The following is a 15733-nucleotide window of genomic DNA, read 5'->3' as shown; positions in this document are numbered from 1 at the left end:
TTTCTCTTTGATTATGGCGTCATGGGTTTACAACATTTATATAACCTCCTGAATACCATTTTTCGTTTTCCTAATCTTGCAGCATTTTAGAGCAAGTGCTCATATTTTATTAGTCAGATTAAGTATTAGGTGGAAACTTTTTTTGTAACGCTGTTGTTTTGTTGAGGAAGAAAAGGGAAACACTGAAATGCTTCTTATATATTTACAGGAATTAAAGTAATATTGGTGGGCATTAAAAAAATTTAAAATCTATTACATGGGACTTTTAACAAAATTAGCCAAAAGGCAGCACCGTGAGCCGTTAAGGTTGCATTGCTTAGTGTTAGCTTGTAGTTTGATGTTAGCATGTTTTTATTTGCTGAGTGGTAATGTGCTCATTAGCTGAGGTCTGGTTGTTTTCTAAAGCAGTGTGAGGAATGAGCATTTCTTCTATTTATTCCACTTTCTTTTTCCCCATTTTTGAGGCGTGTGCTACAATACAAAGAAACATTAAAATTATCTTCATGCTGAAAGAGTGGAAATTGTTGGGATCTCTTCTGTTATCTAATTCTGCAATACTTTGGCTCGCTGATCTCTCTCTAACAAGTAGACTTGCAAAACAGTGTGCTTTGTCTGGGACAATGCAAGAGAGTCAGCAGGGAGTCTGGATGATGTCTTTTATAAGAATTGAAATGGATTGAGATTGCCTTGTTCTGATTATGAAACTGCACCCCAAACATCTTCATTTCCCTCTCTTCCTCTGTTCACTGGGTGACCATGGCTGTAGTATCTTGGTTGATTAGGGATCGTAGATATATTTTGGTGCACTGCTTTGAACTGATCTAGCATGAAGTGTCCAGACTAGAATAGACCTGCAATCAAAATTTTCAGGAGTTGTTCTTATTTCCAGTTCTTAAATGATTCCACCTGTTAAGGCATGATATCTGCAATGTATGATAGTAATTAGTGTGTTCCCTACAAATTAATTCTTTTCACGTATTGACTAGAGCTTTCTGGTTGGTTTCTTTTTTCTTTTGTTTTCTTGTCTTTGAACTAGATCACAGTTATTTAATGATAAACTTTAACAATAATCTTTCTTAAATATCTACAGTGTGTATATGCAAAAAAACTCTGCCTACCTACCTCCCAATTTCACCCAGTAGTGACACCGTACTCTTTTTCGTATAGCCAACGAAGAACTTAAGAAAAGAACACTGGGTGCTGCATTTTGAAAACCCTGTTTAGGGTTTACACAAAAAATGCTGTCTCTACTTGTGTTTCTTGTCAATAAAAATCTATCCTCAAGTGATTGCTAGTTCCTTTCTGCTCTGGAAAAGATTCTCTGGGGAAAGTGCAATTGTTTTATTGATTGAATAGTACATGATATTAAATAGTTGTATGAGTAGTTGACTTTCAGTGGAGTTTAAAAAGTTGCTCTTGAACCTGATTAGTTCAGCAAGCATAGCATAAAAGCATTTTCAGCACAAACACAGGGGTTCAGAGTTCACACAGCAAGATCATGGAGTTGTCCTAGCTGTGCACTGACAATAATTGTGATCATTATTCATTGTATTTTAGAAAATATTAGAGTAAAATGTTTAGCAAACCTTATCTACAGTATGTCACAAATGCAGTTATATCTATGAAGATTCCACACTGAATTTGTTAAAAAAAAAAACGAAAAAAAGGCAATCATCCTCTTCATTTATCTATTTTCATTCCATCTGCATACATGTAGAAGGAGGTGCATGTGGTGAAATTTGACCCTTTGATGACTGAAAGCACATGCTGTACTGGATTACAAAGTATACTTATACATCTTCAAAAGGAAATGTATTCTCAGTTTACAGTGAGCCTTGACTATGAAGGACAGAAAAGAAAAAATGATTTTTTTTTCAGTAAGAGAAGAAAATTTTAAATTTATAACTTTATGCAAGATTGCTAGGCCCTGAGGCAAAAAAACAGAGCATGTATCTACTTTACAGCTGCAAAAATAATTACATGATGACTATCTGTGGAGTAATCTCTAATGGATTACATTTTGTTAGCATTTCATTATGTAATGTTAGAGCCAAAATAATTCATAGTAAATGGAAAAAAAATAATAATTGTTTTGATGTATCTATGGCCTGGACCTTTGATGTCCTCCTAAGGCATTCTGTTAAGCATTAGTTAATTTGTGAAAGGTCTTGGTTTATAGACAAGGTACTGTGCTTGTAAAGTTGATATAAGATTAAGGAGTGTAGAAATTACTGAAGTAATTTATTTTTATTATGCAAGTACTGGACTTCTTTGTTGCTTCAAAGGTGCTAAAAGCCATCTGAGGTGCTATCTGGTAGGCTTTCCTCTTAGATTTACAATGTCTTTCAGACTTGAAAAGCACTTACGGTTTATTAAGATCACTTCACTTGATTTATTTTTTTTTTAAACTTAAGGGCACTTCTTTTTATGTATCTCTTAGCTTTATCCAAGTGATACAATCTTCAGCAGTAGTAAGAGGCTTCTTACTCATGGTGAAAACACCCCTTTTATTGTGTTGCAATAGAACTGTGGTGTAGCAAATAAACTCTTCTGTACTTTCATGTCCTGTTGGCACTGGGAACTGGATGGATATAAGGGGGTTTTTTAGTAACTTGTTGCAACTTTTGTTTCCTTTTCTTCTATGTTCTTTAGTTTGGAGCAGTGAAAAAAAGAAGTAATAATATGACCAGTGGCTCTAAGCCAGATCAAGTCTCTATTAAATAGAAAATATTCTTTGACTTCAGCAGAAGCAGTGTCAGCCTAGCCACCTACGCTACATGATTTAATGTGTCTGGATGGCTTGGGGGCTACTTGGGAACACAAAAAGTTGCATCTGGTTATTAATACCGTATTCAGTGTAAACAGAATAAGTATATATAAGGTTTTCAGTGTGTGTGAGTAGTATTTTAACACTCCCATAACCAAAATAATTTCATGTATCCAATTTTGATGCATCAATATTTAGGGGGATGTAGTAAGCTGTAAGAGAATGCAGGTTAAACTTAATAAAGTTTTGTTGAAAGCAGAAGGAAAGCTAAAGGATCGGTGTTTTGACTTACCTTTCTGAATAACTAAAAATGACATAATTCCCTTTTCTGAAAACTTATTACTTCCTCTAGATGTAACCTGGATTAATTTTATAGCTGAAAACATTTTCAATTTTCCCTAGTCCATAGAAGGAAGATATCCATGTGTTTTGCTTTTTAGAGAGAGAAATTCTTTGTTCTTAGGTGGAATATGCTTTCTCAGGTTTTTGTACACCAAGCAATAGGTGCATGGTTTGTTGGGGTTTTTTTAAATAATCTTTCTAGATTGGGTCTGTTTGAGAGACCTAGTTTATCCAAGAGAACATGTTCATCAATAGCATCTCATTGTTGTAGACTAAATGACCTCCAGAGGTCCCTTCCAACCTAAATTATTCTATAATTTCTTCATTAACTCCTATCATTCTGTTGTATTAGCTTGTATTGCTAAAGTGATAGAGACATTTTATCCTTGATTATCCTCTTTCGGTGCATCAGTATCTCCTGATTCCAGGGCATCCAGAAACATCAATAATTAAACTGAAATATTTGAAATGTGAGTGCTTCAGTATGGAAGGGGATTGATAACTTGAGATGATGTCTGGTGAGATCTGCAGTATACTTCAGTCTTGTTGGTACACAGACGTTCTTTCGTACTTCCAGAAATTATATCCTGTTTCTAGAACCGTGGTAAAATATTCTGTATTTATTGCTTTTGATTCGCATCTACACTTCTATATCAATCTGGAATTTTCCCTGTTATGTATTATGTTATAATGAGCCAAGCTGGATACATAGGCCTGTGACTGTAGCTACCGAATGGTAGGGTATTAGAATGTAAGGTAGATGTACTTGAGAAGAAAAAAGAGAAGATAGTCCTACTGATTATTGACAGGACTATTTGCCAATAATCCTCCAAAATAAAGAACTACAAGTCATTTTTGCTCCCTCCCTTCATTTTAGATTATATAGCATTGCAGAAGGTAGGTGTGAGAAAGGTATATACTTCTGTCCCAAAGTATGCCAATGTTAAGACCATTTTAAAAGGTCTTAACAGCAGGAAAGACTTTACAGAGAGGAATGGTCTGGTGGCAGTGCTGTACCTGCCAATCTATAAGCACACCCACATTCCTTAACATCTAACAATAAATCACACCTCGCTTTGAAGCAGCATTAACAACCAAACCACTACTCAATAGTGAATGTCCATATATCTGTGGTCCGTGCATGGCTTGGGGGATATATTATTTGCTGCAGGTTCTTGGCACTATTTACTGTTGACACAAGATTGTTGCAGGTAGCAAGAGTGACAGATAGCTTTGTCAAAATCTTAAGAGTCCTTAGGTTGTAATGTACTTTTCCATTACTGTATCCTTTGTTCAGTGTGGGTGGAGTAACAGCAGTGGAGAGGACTAGAATGTTATATTTGTTACCATTTGAGTTATTTATTTTTAGATTAAACCTAACGCCACTTACTTGGCAAGACTTAGGAATGCCGTTATTCTGTTAAAGTGTGTCCCTGTGTAGTGGTCTGCTGAGCACAGTATGATGTCTCTCCCAAAAAGAAAAATAATCACACAGCTATTGATAAAATTCATACTGCGTGATTGGAGGGAACTAGAGTTTCCTAGTCCTGGGCTTGGCCAAATGATGAGAAAGAACAAATTCTAGTAATGAAGCCGCAATAAAAAGGTTTCTTTCTGTGAAAAGGTAGTAAAATTTACTTCTTCCAAACGAAGGATGTGGTCCTGGCTCAGGCTAAGGGATGACTCCCAGAGATCAGGAAAGATTTTTATTTTTTTGCTTGAAAAAGACACAAGCCAAATTGCAAAGATGAGTTTGGCTAAGGCTGCACAAATGTTTGGCATCTTATAATGTCATCAAAGAACTGGGAAGTTTAGTTAGTTTGTTCATTTTTGCCATAAATTTAGGGATGGGTGCAATTCGTATGGCCAGTGGCTAATCTTTAACTGTAAACCTTTGAGATACTGGCAGGCTGAACTTGTGTCTCAGAGAAAGAGGGGCAGAAAGCAATCTCTGCTGTGCTTCTCCCCAGGTGACCTTCTGCCTGAGCAGAAGACTTTGTGCCTTCTTGAGCTGTGAATAGGAATATTGTGCTCACACGCTAGGCAGACACTATGCCAAGTGCTACCACTGAGGCAGCTCTTCTGTGCAGACAGTCCTATGTCTGTGTCAGCCTTACACCTCTGTCAGTCACTTGACTTGTTCACTGGAAGTTAAATATGAGTAGTACACGGGTTTTCTCTGTTACTGTATGGAAGTACCAGAGACCATCTGCAGATGCCAGATAAGATTCGTTAACTGAATTGTTCATTAATATAAAGTACAGTGACAACAGGGACTGTTGAAGGCCAAAGCAAAACACTTTGCTGTGCTATTGGTGTATTGTTAGGTAATTTTTGACTACATTTTCGTTATTCTTTCAGTTCTACGGGATGACTTCAGACAAAATCCATCAGATGTAATGGTAGCCGTGGGTGAACCTGCAGTGATGGAATGTCAGCCTCCAAGAGGTCACCCAGAACCCACTATATCATGGAAAAAAGATGGGACCCCTCTAGATGACAAAGATGAGAGAATTACAGTAAGTATAAAAAGTTTTTCAAACAACGCAAAAATCAACTAATCTAAAATTACTAGTCTCTTAAGCATGTGGGCATCCAGCCATGCTGTACTTTCTAGGATCTGTCCTTTCCTTGCCTCAGAGGCACGGCTAGTTTGCATTTAGCTTGGAATGTGTCCTCTGGTCTCATACTACTTCCTTGCAGGGTATGCATTTGTTTGTTAAAGAGGACCATGCAAAACCTATGTTCTTCTCTTCCTCAGAGGAATTAAAAGCGTGGAAATGAAATTCATTCTATTTGTCACTGTCCTATAATTTTCTTGCCATTTATCCACCTACAAATTTCTGCAACCTATAATACCTGCCTTCTTTGGTTGGAAAGAGGAACTACTAGTAGTCTAGCTGAGACCTTCTTTTGTAATTCTGATTAAAAGAATCCATGCAGAAAGGTTGTGTGTTGTATTAGGAAGGATAAGAAGGCTTTTGGGATATAGTCACATTTCTTTAGAGAGATGATGGCTTATCCTGCCCTCTCAAATTAAGCTGTTTTCTCGTTAGAGGTGTTGTCATACTCATTTGTATCTGTAGCTTGCTGAATACAGCGTGCGATTATTCAAAAGTATGGATAAAGCAGCTTCTCAAATCAGAAAACTATCCTTCTTTTATTTTTTGACATGTGAAACAATAAGCTAGTGAGCCTAAATGGCTTGAAGAAATGGCAATGAAAAATGGAGTTCAAAAATCATTTATATGCTGCCAACATGGTGATACAAAACATCTTTCCATATGGTGAGAAACTGTATCATCTGAAAGTACATAGCATGCAGGATCCTGTTGGTACTGGGAGGATTACTAGTGTAAAACAAGGTCAGAGGCACATACAATTTATATACCTCAATCATATGCTGAAATGAGGGAAGTTTTTATTGGAGGAACACTTAAACCCCAGCAACCTAAGTAAAAAATTACCAATTTTGTTTGAGATTTAAGTTGCCTCTTGTTCTGTTTGTTTTTTACAAACAAGACAAAGCTCAGGCATTCTGTACTTGTGGCATATGCATAGATTTAAATTTTTAAGTACCCTACCTATACTGATTGCTGGCTATTAACTCAATTCGTCCAATCATACTTGCTAAGAATTTGCAATTTCCTTTTCAAATCTCCTTCCCACTGTGACAAGTCAATTGACCTGAGATAAAGAGAAGATTCCAGTGCTACTGGTTTTTTTTCAGGAAATGCTTTCCAAACTTGCATTTTCTATTGCTACAGTTTATTGTCTTGAAGGATTTTCAGGTGTTGCCTATTAAGTACATTTCTTTTCATTATATATCAAAACTGCTTTTCTGCCAGCTGCTGGAACAAAGACATATCCAGAACAAAAGCAGCTATCACTGACTGGCGGTGCCACCTGTATTTATTAAAACTGTGCTTACGATGGAATAAAGCCCCACAGTTTGGTCTTCTTTTCTGGTGATTATATCAAATGCTCACCTACATAGTATTCTCTCACCATGACATCTGGTGGAGTTATCTGGCGTTATCAGTTTCTGCTTCTAAAAACAAACAAATGAAAATGAGTTTTGATGTAGGTGTAGATACACACTTGTTTCACATGCCCAAATGAGTGTTTGTTTTCAGAGGTGTAAATTAACAGTGCTGCGATAGCTAGCGCAACTGCAGTCATTTATGTCCTGTTTGCCCGGCATTGTCTTAAGCAGCACTATTACTATCATGGGAGCTTTCTCACACAGGCAAGAGACTGAAGCTATATTGTAATGCAGATTTGCATCGACTTACAGCTGAGCAGGATCTTGCCAAGTGGATAAATATGCATTCAGATGTACATCTTAACAGTTTTGCAGTAACCATCTGTATTATCTTGCTAGTGGCTGGGAGGCGAGCCGAGATGGGGACCTGGAATGGATGACATGCTAAAGGGCAGATGGGCAAAAAATGCTAATTTTGAAACCTGACTTAGAATTATTCCATTTCTGTTAACTTATCTCCTTTAGGTGATTTCCATTTCAGTTTACCAACAGGAACATAAAGAATTACGAGTACAACAGCTGAAATAAGGATGAAGTCATTGGGGTTTAAGTGATAGATTTCATTTTTACATTAAATCAACCTTTTTGTTAAAAAAAAGTTTTTCATTTAAGTGCCTATATTTAAAATGAACACCTACATTCATTTGATGGCAAAATTATCATTCACTCAGTGAGACTAAATTTCAGGTAATATAGTTTACAGGTGTTACCTTCCTCCTTTTAAGCCACAAAATTACCAGATCAGGAAATGTCAAACTGTATGTGTTCGTGTTCAATATATATGTAATACCAGTGGGCATTTAATCAATGAAAGTGCTTTAGTGGCTCCACTTCTAAAGCATTTCCAGTTGTTTTCTTTCTTAAAGGCTTGTTGATCTTTGACTCATTGCCATTTTAAGAGTTCCGTAAGTGTCAAAGACTGTTTAAAGCATTTCATATTAATGGTTTCCTTTCTGACAAGAGATGTAAAATAAACATTACGATTGTACTTTTTTTGGAATAAGGGATGAATCTTGACACCTCTTTTTTGATTCATATCTATACTTTCTTCAAAAAGATGACATGTCCATGAAGCAACCTTATTTTTAATATATGGAAGCTTTTTTTCTCATCTGCAATGACAGGGTTAATCTTTGAGTCAGCAGAACTGGGCTTTGCACACTGAGTATTAAGGGTGCCGGAGAAACAGAGGTGGTAGCTTGGTTCCTGACAGAGAGTTTGAAGCAAGAGATGCAGATAAATAGCAGTTAAATAAGTTCCAAGTTAAGGCACAACTTCTCCTGGAATTCAATAAAAAGAAAATATTATTTTGTCCTTGTAGAGTTAAGGAAACAGATATGTTTATGTAGGTGAGATAACAAAAATCAAAGTAGTCTTTGCATATTTTTGTCCATTTGTAGGGCAAATAAATGCGCTTTGAAGAGAAATAAATTTATATGTCTTTCAGGTTATAAACAGTAGTGAATGGAACAAATAAGAAATGAAAGTAAGGGTATGGACACAGCTATCTGTGATGGGGATTATAGAAACAGCCTTTTCCTTTCAGCACAGCTCTCCCAGTACTGCTCAGTTTTAGTACAAGTCAGACTCAGTGTAGGCTCTTCAGTGTACACATGTCCACTGGGTGGATCTGATGAAGAATCACTATCAAAGCATTTTTTTCTCTCTGCTCTTGAATATGTTGTCTATAAACAGTTTTCTCAGTGCATTGGAGCTAAACGTGATTTTTCTCATGTGTATTCTTTATACCACAGTATGAAAGCATATGCTTGATGTGGCTAATCCCTCTCCATATATTACAAATGAAGCGGGAATGACAGTCTTGCATGTGAAGCAAATGCTTATCTTTAACTTAATTTGTTGAATTGAAAAACAATTATCATGAGGGCAGAGCAGAACTAGTGCGATTTTGTGCTCATCTAGTTAATTTTTCTCCTGGTATTACTGTGGAATCAAGAATTCCTCCTATAATATATACATATATTATACAATACATATAGCTTCAGTGCAGTCCAGTGAATAGCTCTAATTTTTCACTGCAAACAGTGTAAAAATAAAACGTATTTTCCAATTTCTGAAATGTTCTGTCTGTACTAGGAGAGACTGTGAGACTCTCCTCTTGGAGCTGAGACAAGGTGGAGAAAGAAGATGCAAGGTCTTGTCTGTGAGTGAGAGAGAAGGGAGCTCACCGGGGTGGGGAAGTTCCTCGTTCTGTTTCCACCTTCGGAGTCACTGTCTTGCCAGGTGAAGTTCATAGACCCACAGATTGCTTGGAGCGAGGATCTAGGCCAGGACTCTGGGCTTCTAGGTATCCTCACCAGGAACAGGCCTGCTCCCAGCCCCACCAGTCTAGCCATCTTCTTTGCATGGCAGCCCAGTGTCATTAGGACGTAGCCACGGGTTTCAGGCACTTACTTTGGTGACGAAAGCTATGAGTTTGCATTCCCTCGGGCTGAGGAGGAGGTGCAGTCAGTCTAGTTTCTGCTGGCTGCTGTAATCACTAGACTTGGTCTTTCCAAATGTATTTTGTCTAGATGCAGAAGCATCAGTGGCTGCGAGTACCATTAGCAATGACTTGCTTGGGCACTCACAGCAATTGCAGTGAGCGTTGGTTGCTTCTAAGCCTGTGAATACCTCCAGTGTGCCTCCATTCACTTCTCAGCCATCTTCCTGTTGTACCCCAAAACCTCCCACTACCTTTCAAATGGTGTCCTCGCTGCCTTCCTACCACAGACCACTGCAATGAAATTTTCACCTCATTCCCCATCCATTTCCTCCATCTCACAACCTGCCTTTGCATCCACCCAGCCTTTTTCTCCCACCTGTCTAGCCCCTCTCTATCATCTGATTAGTGCTAACTGCTTGTGTGGAGGTAACAATTTGGAAGCTCAGATAAGCAAACCCTCCTGCTGTATGCTGTAATGTAAAGGCACTCTTCCTTTGGCTTTGCTGCTAGTGTAAATGGCTGGTGCACTGTGATTTGTAATGAATGCGGTGTTGTCTGTCTGCGTTAGGTTTGCTCAGAGCCTCCCTTAAGGAACTGTGTTGCTGCTCTGTCGTCTTTGTGAATCCCAAATGCAATTGCCTGTGTATAAGATGCTGACATCAGTAATCTAACCAAGATGGTGAGGCCTTTGAGCATATCTTTAGGCAAAAACTAGCAATGATTACAGACTCTCCGGAGCGCAAAGCGTTCAAAGAGGATTTTGTGGATCTCCCATCTAGACAGGGCAACCTCCATGTGCTTTTGGATCTCTCTCTCAATTTGTCTCTCATTTTAGGGGCAATGCCTGCATAATTTACTAAGCCTCAGTAAAATCAGGATGCAGTCAGAGTGCCTATAATTATCAATACTTTGCCAGGGGGAGAATGTGTACATATCTTGCATAAGCTCTTGAGCAAGTTGATGTTTGAGCCAGGTTTTCACAGCTGCTTCTGTTCCTGCCCCATGACCAGTAGTAGCCCATGCTTCAGAAAGTTTCCTAATTGTTCACATGAAGTTGTGGTGTAGGTGATAGAAGAAAAAAGCTATGCATATTGAACATGAAATTTTAATAGGTAAAATCTTTTACATATACATGAAAAAGGATGCTGGTACCTAAAAAAGAAATCCTTTGTAATTGAATACAAAAAGCAAAGCCTTTGTGTTGAAACTTTGGTGCAACACTGTGATTGCAATTTCCCCCTCTTTTGTATTAACTCTTATCTATCATTTATCCTGAATCATCCTCATTTGATTTTTAAAAGAAAAAGCTTGAGAAGCCATTTATCTTTCCTTGTTCAAGTTTCTTAGCTTTTAAGATCAAAGTTACAGGATGAATAATGCATACAGGTTTTCATTCCTTTTTTGTGTGGCTGTCTTGTGACATCAACAGTTTTGAATGACTTACACTCTTATTTTAGATAAGTTGTAAGTTGAATACTTGATTCCTGTTTTGTTTCCTGGTCCTTAAATAGTGCATCACAAATACGAAGCATTTATTGTGTCTTGCACAATGCTATTTTTACACGAGTGAATGATGAAAATGTTTTCTACAAAATGTGAAAACAAAGACTCTGATCTTCTGCTGTGACAGGAAGACCTCCGTAAAGGTACCATCCACGGGAAGATGCTTTATTTATTTGCCCCAAATTTTTTGTTAGTGAATTGTCAAAGAGAACTTGGTTTATTCTTCTTGGTGGAAACCATTCACAGCTCATTGTGCTTTGGCAAGTTTAAAACTACATAGGTGATCCCAACATGATCTCGGTCATAACAAGAAAGAAAAAAGAAATGGAAGAAATTACTATGCCTATCAGTTAAAAAGGAAAAGAGAAAGAGTTGTTTGTATTGGAGGGAACAGTGGAAAAAGCAGAAATTAATTCCCTATTTAGAAAAGGCACCTTTCCTTCCAAAGTTAAATTGCAGTGGGAAAAATTGCAGAGGGGAGGTGAATCAAGAAAAAGGAAACAAAAGCTGATGGAATTTGTTGCTGTGTGCTGTGCAGGAGTAACAGTCCTAACCCTTTAAAACAGCGACGCTCCTGACACAAACCATACTGTTACAATGCCACTCCAAATTAATTCAAGATGTTTATCCTTATTTCTTTCTTCTCCATTTCTTTTTTTTTTCCTGGCCTCCTCTCTTTTTTCATTAATATATTAATAGTTAATCTCTTAACATCTTAATCTCCCCAAATCACGTATTTTAGATATACAGCAAAAGAATGCATATTCCTGTAGAAGATGTAATGCTAACGGTAGCATAGTCTGTCCTATGGAGAGCTGCATGAAAGATCATGGCCTGGGTACACAGCACACAAAGCAGTGGGGGTGAGGGGAAGGGGGGGAGCAAGTACCTACAGTCCTGGGTTTTATTTCATTTTAATTGTTTTTCTTTTTGGGGGGCAGATTAAAGGGCAAGCAGCAATTTCCTATATGCCCCAGGAGGGTTAGAAAGAGAAGTGTATTTTTTCTTCTGATTCCCAATATGTATTTGTTGGCCCCCAGCAACTTCCTTTCTTCCCAGTCCTTTTTTTTCCTTCTGTCTCTTTTTCTCACTCCCTGAGAGGCTTGGCTTCCCACTCTACCTCTCTTTTTTTTCCTTCGTCTGCTGATCCCTGCAATGGTGGCTTCCTCGAGGATCAAGAGTAGTTTTTGTTAATGATTTATATTTCTTCTGGTATTAATATTGCTTCCTCTGGCGACAGAACTGGAGCTGCTGTGGGTTAACTTGGCACCCCAAGGGGAAAAAAATGTAAAAGATTGTGAAAAATAATTTGGAACCACACAACTGTCCCAGAAGATAGTGAGATTGGCTCTAAATCCTGCTGTTTCTTGCTCTTAGTTTTTCCAAAATGTGACCTTGTTGCTCTGTGTTCACACTTAAAGCTCTGTTTCAGGGTCCCTGTTGCTCCTGCTGGAGTCTATTTGCTCTCCAGATTCCACAAATCATTCAAAATGTGTCTTCTGGATTATGTCCCTTGTTTTCTGTTCTGACCATGACATGTGCTTCTGTTGTTTCCTGCATTATCATCAGGGCACCTTTCCCATCTTCCTCTTCAATTCTCTAGTTCTCTCAGTGTGCCTGCGCTTTCCCCTGCTATGTCTAAACCACTCGAGTTTCCACATCTGCACAACCACTCTGTCTAAGAGTTTTCAGGGTATCTTCTGCTACGCTGCTACTTCCCATGTCATTTTTTTATTATCACAGGCATATCTGAGCTCTTTTCAGTGGTATGTTAGTCTTTGATTAGCATTTGTCGCATCGTTTTATACGGTTTGTGGGGTTTTTTGGCTGATCCCTAAAAAAAATCGCTGCCTTCTACAGAGGACCCTGCTCATCTTGGAAGGCTGTAAAAAATCTAATAGCCTGGGCTACCAGAAAGAAGAGAAAATATCAGACATACTTTCATTTTTGTATTCATTTTCTTCTTTCTCTTCTTCCATCCTATTTGGAGTCCTACCATACCCGCATCATTTTTCAGACTCAGCTCTTTGGGACAAAACTTTTCACGTCTAACCCATCCATGAGTAGTTTCCAACCCAGACCGCAGCTGTTAATAGTGACAGCTTCTATTTCTACAAGCACTGAAGTAAATGTGGATTGAAAATCCTAACCTGTTACAAGATTCTCTCCTCACAGCTTTTTGCAGGTTTGCCATTTTAAAGAGCATAGCTATGCAGACTTTGTCAAGCAGATGTGAGCTCATTCAGTTCGCTCTTTGAATCGACCAGAAGCCATATGGCAGCGGTTAATGTGGCGCCGAGCCTGAGCTAATAAGCCCTGCTGAGAGACAGGCTAGATCACTCTGGCACGGTATTGTACTAATATGGCCACACAGCTCCTGTTGCGCTGAGGGTAAGGGCAAAATGAGCTTGTGTTGTCTTGCAGTCTCCACGCGCCAAGCCAAAGCAAATGGCCTGAAAACACCCATGTGGACATTCCTTTCTTTCTCTATAGCTCTTACAGTCAACTGTCGCAAATACTTCTTTGGGGGACAAGATGCTTTCTCCATTAGTGTGATGTTTGCTGCAAGAAAATGGTGAGGAAAAAGCCTGTTAGTCTAAAGTGTTTGAGTCGTGCTCAATGCTCGACATTGTTCTAATTGGTTTAAATGGCTCATTATTAACCCTGAATCTTCTGTGCAAGGTTGCTGGATAAAGTGTAGGACAGGGTAGCCCATGCATTGATTCATACGTGATGTGATGTGTCTTTTCAGTAGACATCTCTGAAGAATAATATTGGCCTGTGGAATTAGTGGAAAGGGAGAGAGCATCGTGACGCAGGGCAAAAGGGTGGCCCAATGTCAAACATCTGCAGACTGGGGAGGACACCAGGTTCTGTAGGCTTGTGCTGGCTGTCACAGAGACAAGGTTTTGCCTTTAGCACCAAACTGACCTCCTGTGTTCCCAAGGGCATGCTTGGTAATAGTGTAACCTACCGTGTGAGGTTATGAGATTTATAGACTATGTTCACACTAACCAAAACTACTGGAATTAAAACTCTTCATAATTCAGTGTTAGATTAAAAGGCTCGTTATGGTCATTTAATTGCTGGCTTTTTAAACCAAGTTATTGCTGATCATATTTTTCCTATAGCTAAGAGTATCTGTTCCTTCTGTTTTTTCTCACAACTTTCAAAAATGTTCCTTTGCATCAGTGATGTGCATTGCATCAGCTATTTTGTCTTCTTGCCACTTAAAATAGGCATTAGACATGCATAACTATGGTTTGTTAGTATTGTTTCGCCCAGCAGTAGTGAAAAGTACTCCTTTAATGTGAACTAAGTATATATTTTTCTATGCCTAACTTTATTTTACACTGATTTCTACTTTTCAGTGTAAAAGTAAAGTGAAGAAGAATGGAGTGCTTTTGCAGATACTCTGCAGACTTAAAGGAATTTGAAAGCTCCTCACTGAGTCAAAATTCTCCACAGATTTTTTTTGTCCCTAGTCGTGAACTGATGACCTAGATAGTAGAAGAAAATAAATGCCTGCAGCAAATAGAATATGTGTTAGATATCTGAGGTTTGAGACTTTCACAGGCCTAGACATTAGACTATCAGGATTTTCTTGTTAAAATAGCTTATTGAGAGTTTTGAACTTCTGGGACCATCTGAAATTATAGAAATGGAGTCTGGGAAGCTTCTCCTTAAAAAATAATAGAAAAACAGGTGGTTGTTATCTCAGACTAGGTTAATTGAGCAATCCAGAGCGTGTAGGACTTTATGATTTGAATGGTTAGGAGCAAAGGTGATTTATTATGCTGAGAAAGTAAATTCTTTGTTTTGTTTGGCTGACAGTCTAGTTGTTGGGGTTTTTTGGGATGGGTAAGGGAGATGAAGAAAGGATGTGGGAGGGAAATTATTTCATCATTCATTTTATTCTCTTAATGAAAAAGAAACATTGTTTGGTTAGTTTTTTAAGCAGTCAGGAAAGGAGCATTTGCCTATTTTACATGCAATAAAGATGAAGATTGGGTTTAGAAAGTTAATTCTTCTCCTCCCCTCTGTTCATCATCTGTATGGAAATCCTACATGTAGAGTGTGGACATCCTCCTTTAAGATAAAACTCCATTTTTGGAGACACCAGGGAGTGCTGTGTGTGCCTTCTCTGATTCCTCATCATGAGCAAAACCAATGAGAAGCAAAGCAATATTTGAAGAATCAGACTTTTAAAGCCTTTTATGAATCTGACACACTGAACATTAGGACTCACACTGGGAAGCGTGCACACTGTGTACAGGCAGAAAACACATTCAGAGTAGAGTTCAGTCCATTGGATGTGGGACTTAGGATCCCTACAGATCAAATGTGCAAAAAAGCACTAGAAATTTTCTGCGTTCCAAGGTTCTTTCATGCAGACTCCTGGACCTGTGAGCCTTTTACTTTATTTTTTACTGTATTTGCGTTTACATTATACTCATATACAGAGGTATTTCCATTAATAAAGCATGCAAGACCTTTTAACACACAAATATCCTACAGAAATCAACGTATTATTTGTGGCAAGTCTGTATCAGTGAAGTGAAGCAACCCAGCTCCTCACTGTGTTCACTACTTTCCAAACACTGAAACCCTCTCCATTTGGAGAGGGTGG

The 15733-nt window shown here is 38.3% G+C and overlaps 1 protein-coding gene across 7 annotated transcripts in view; it reads left to right on the top strand.

Annotated features, from left to right (window-relative positions):
- The window catches only part of ROBO1 (roundabout guidance receptor 1), a 760895-nt gene that overhangs the window by 641508 nt on the left and 103654 nt on the right, over positions 1 to 15733 (top strand). For all 7 annotated transcript variants that reach the window (XM_052794285.1, XM_052794283.1, XM_052794280.1 and 4 more), the window contains one exon: positions 5471 to 5628. In XM_052794285.1, coding sequence (XP_052650245.1) covers positions 5471 to 5628 — 158 coding nt within the window. The remainder of the gene's footprint in view (positions 1 to 5470; positions 5629 to 15733) is intronic.

This window comes from Harpia harpyja, chromosome 8 (genome assembly GCF_026419915.1).
Source record: "Harpia harpyja isolate bHarHar1 chromosome 8, bHarHar1 primary haplotype, whole genome shotgun sequence".
NCBI lineage: Eukaryota > Metazoa > Chordata > Aves > Accipitriformes > Accipitridae > Harpia > Harpia harpyja.
Note: the sequence above shows the minus strand (reverse complement) of the source record. Positions and strands in the feature narration are given on the sequence as shown.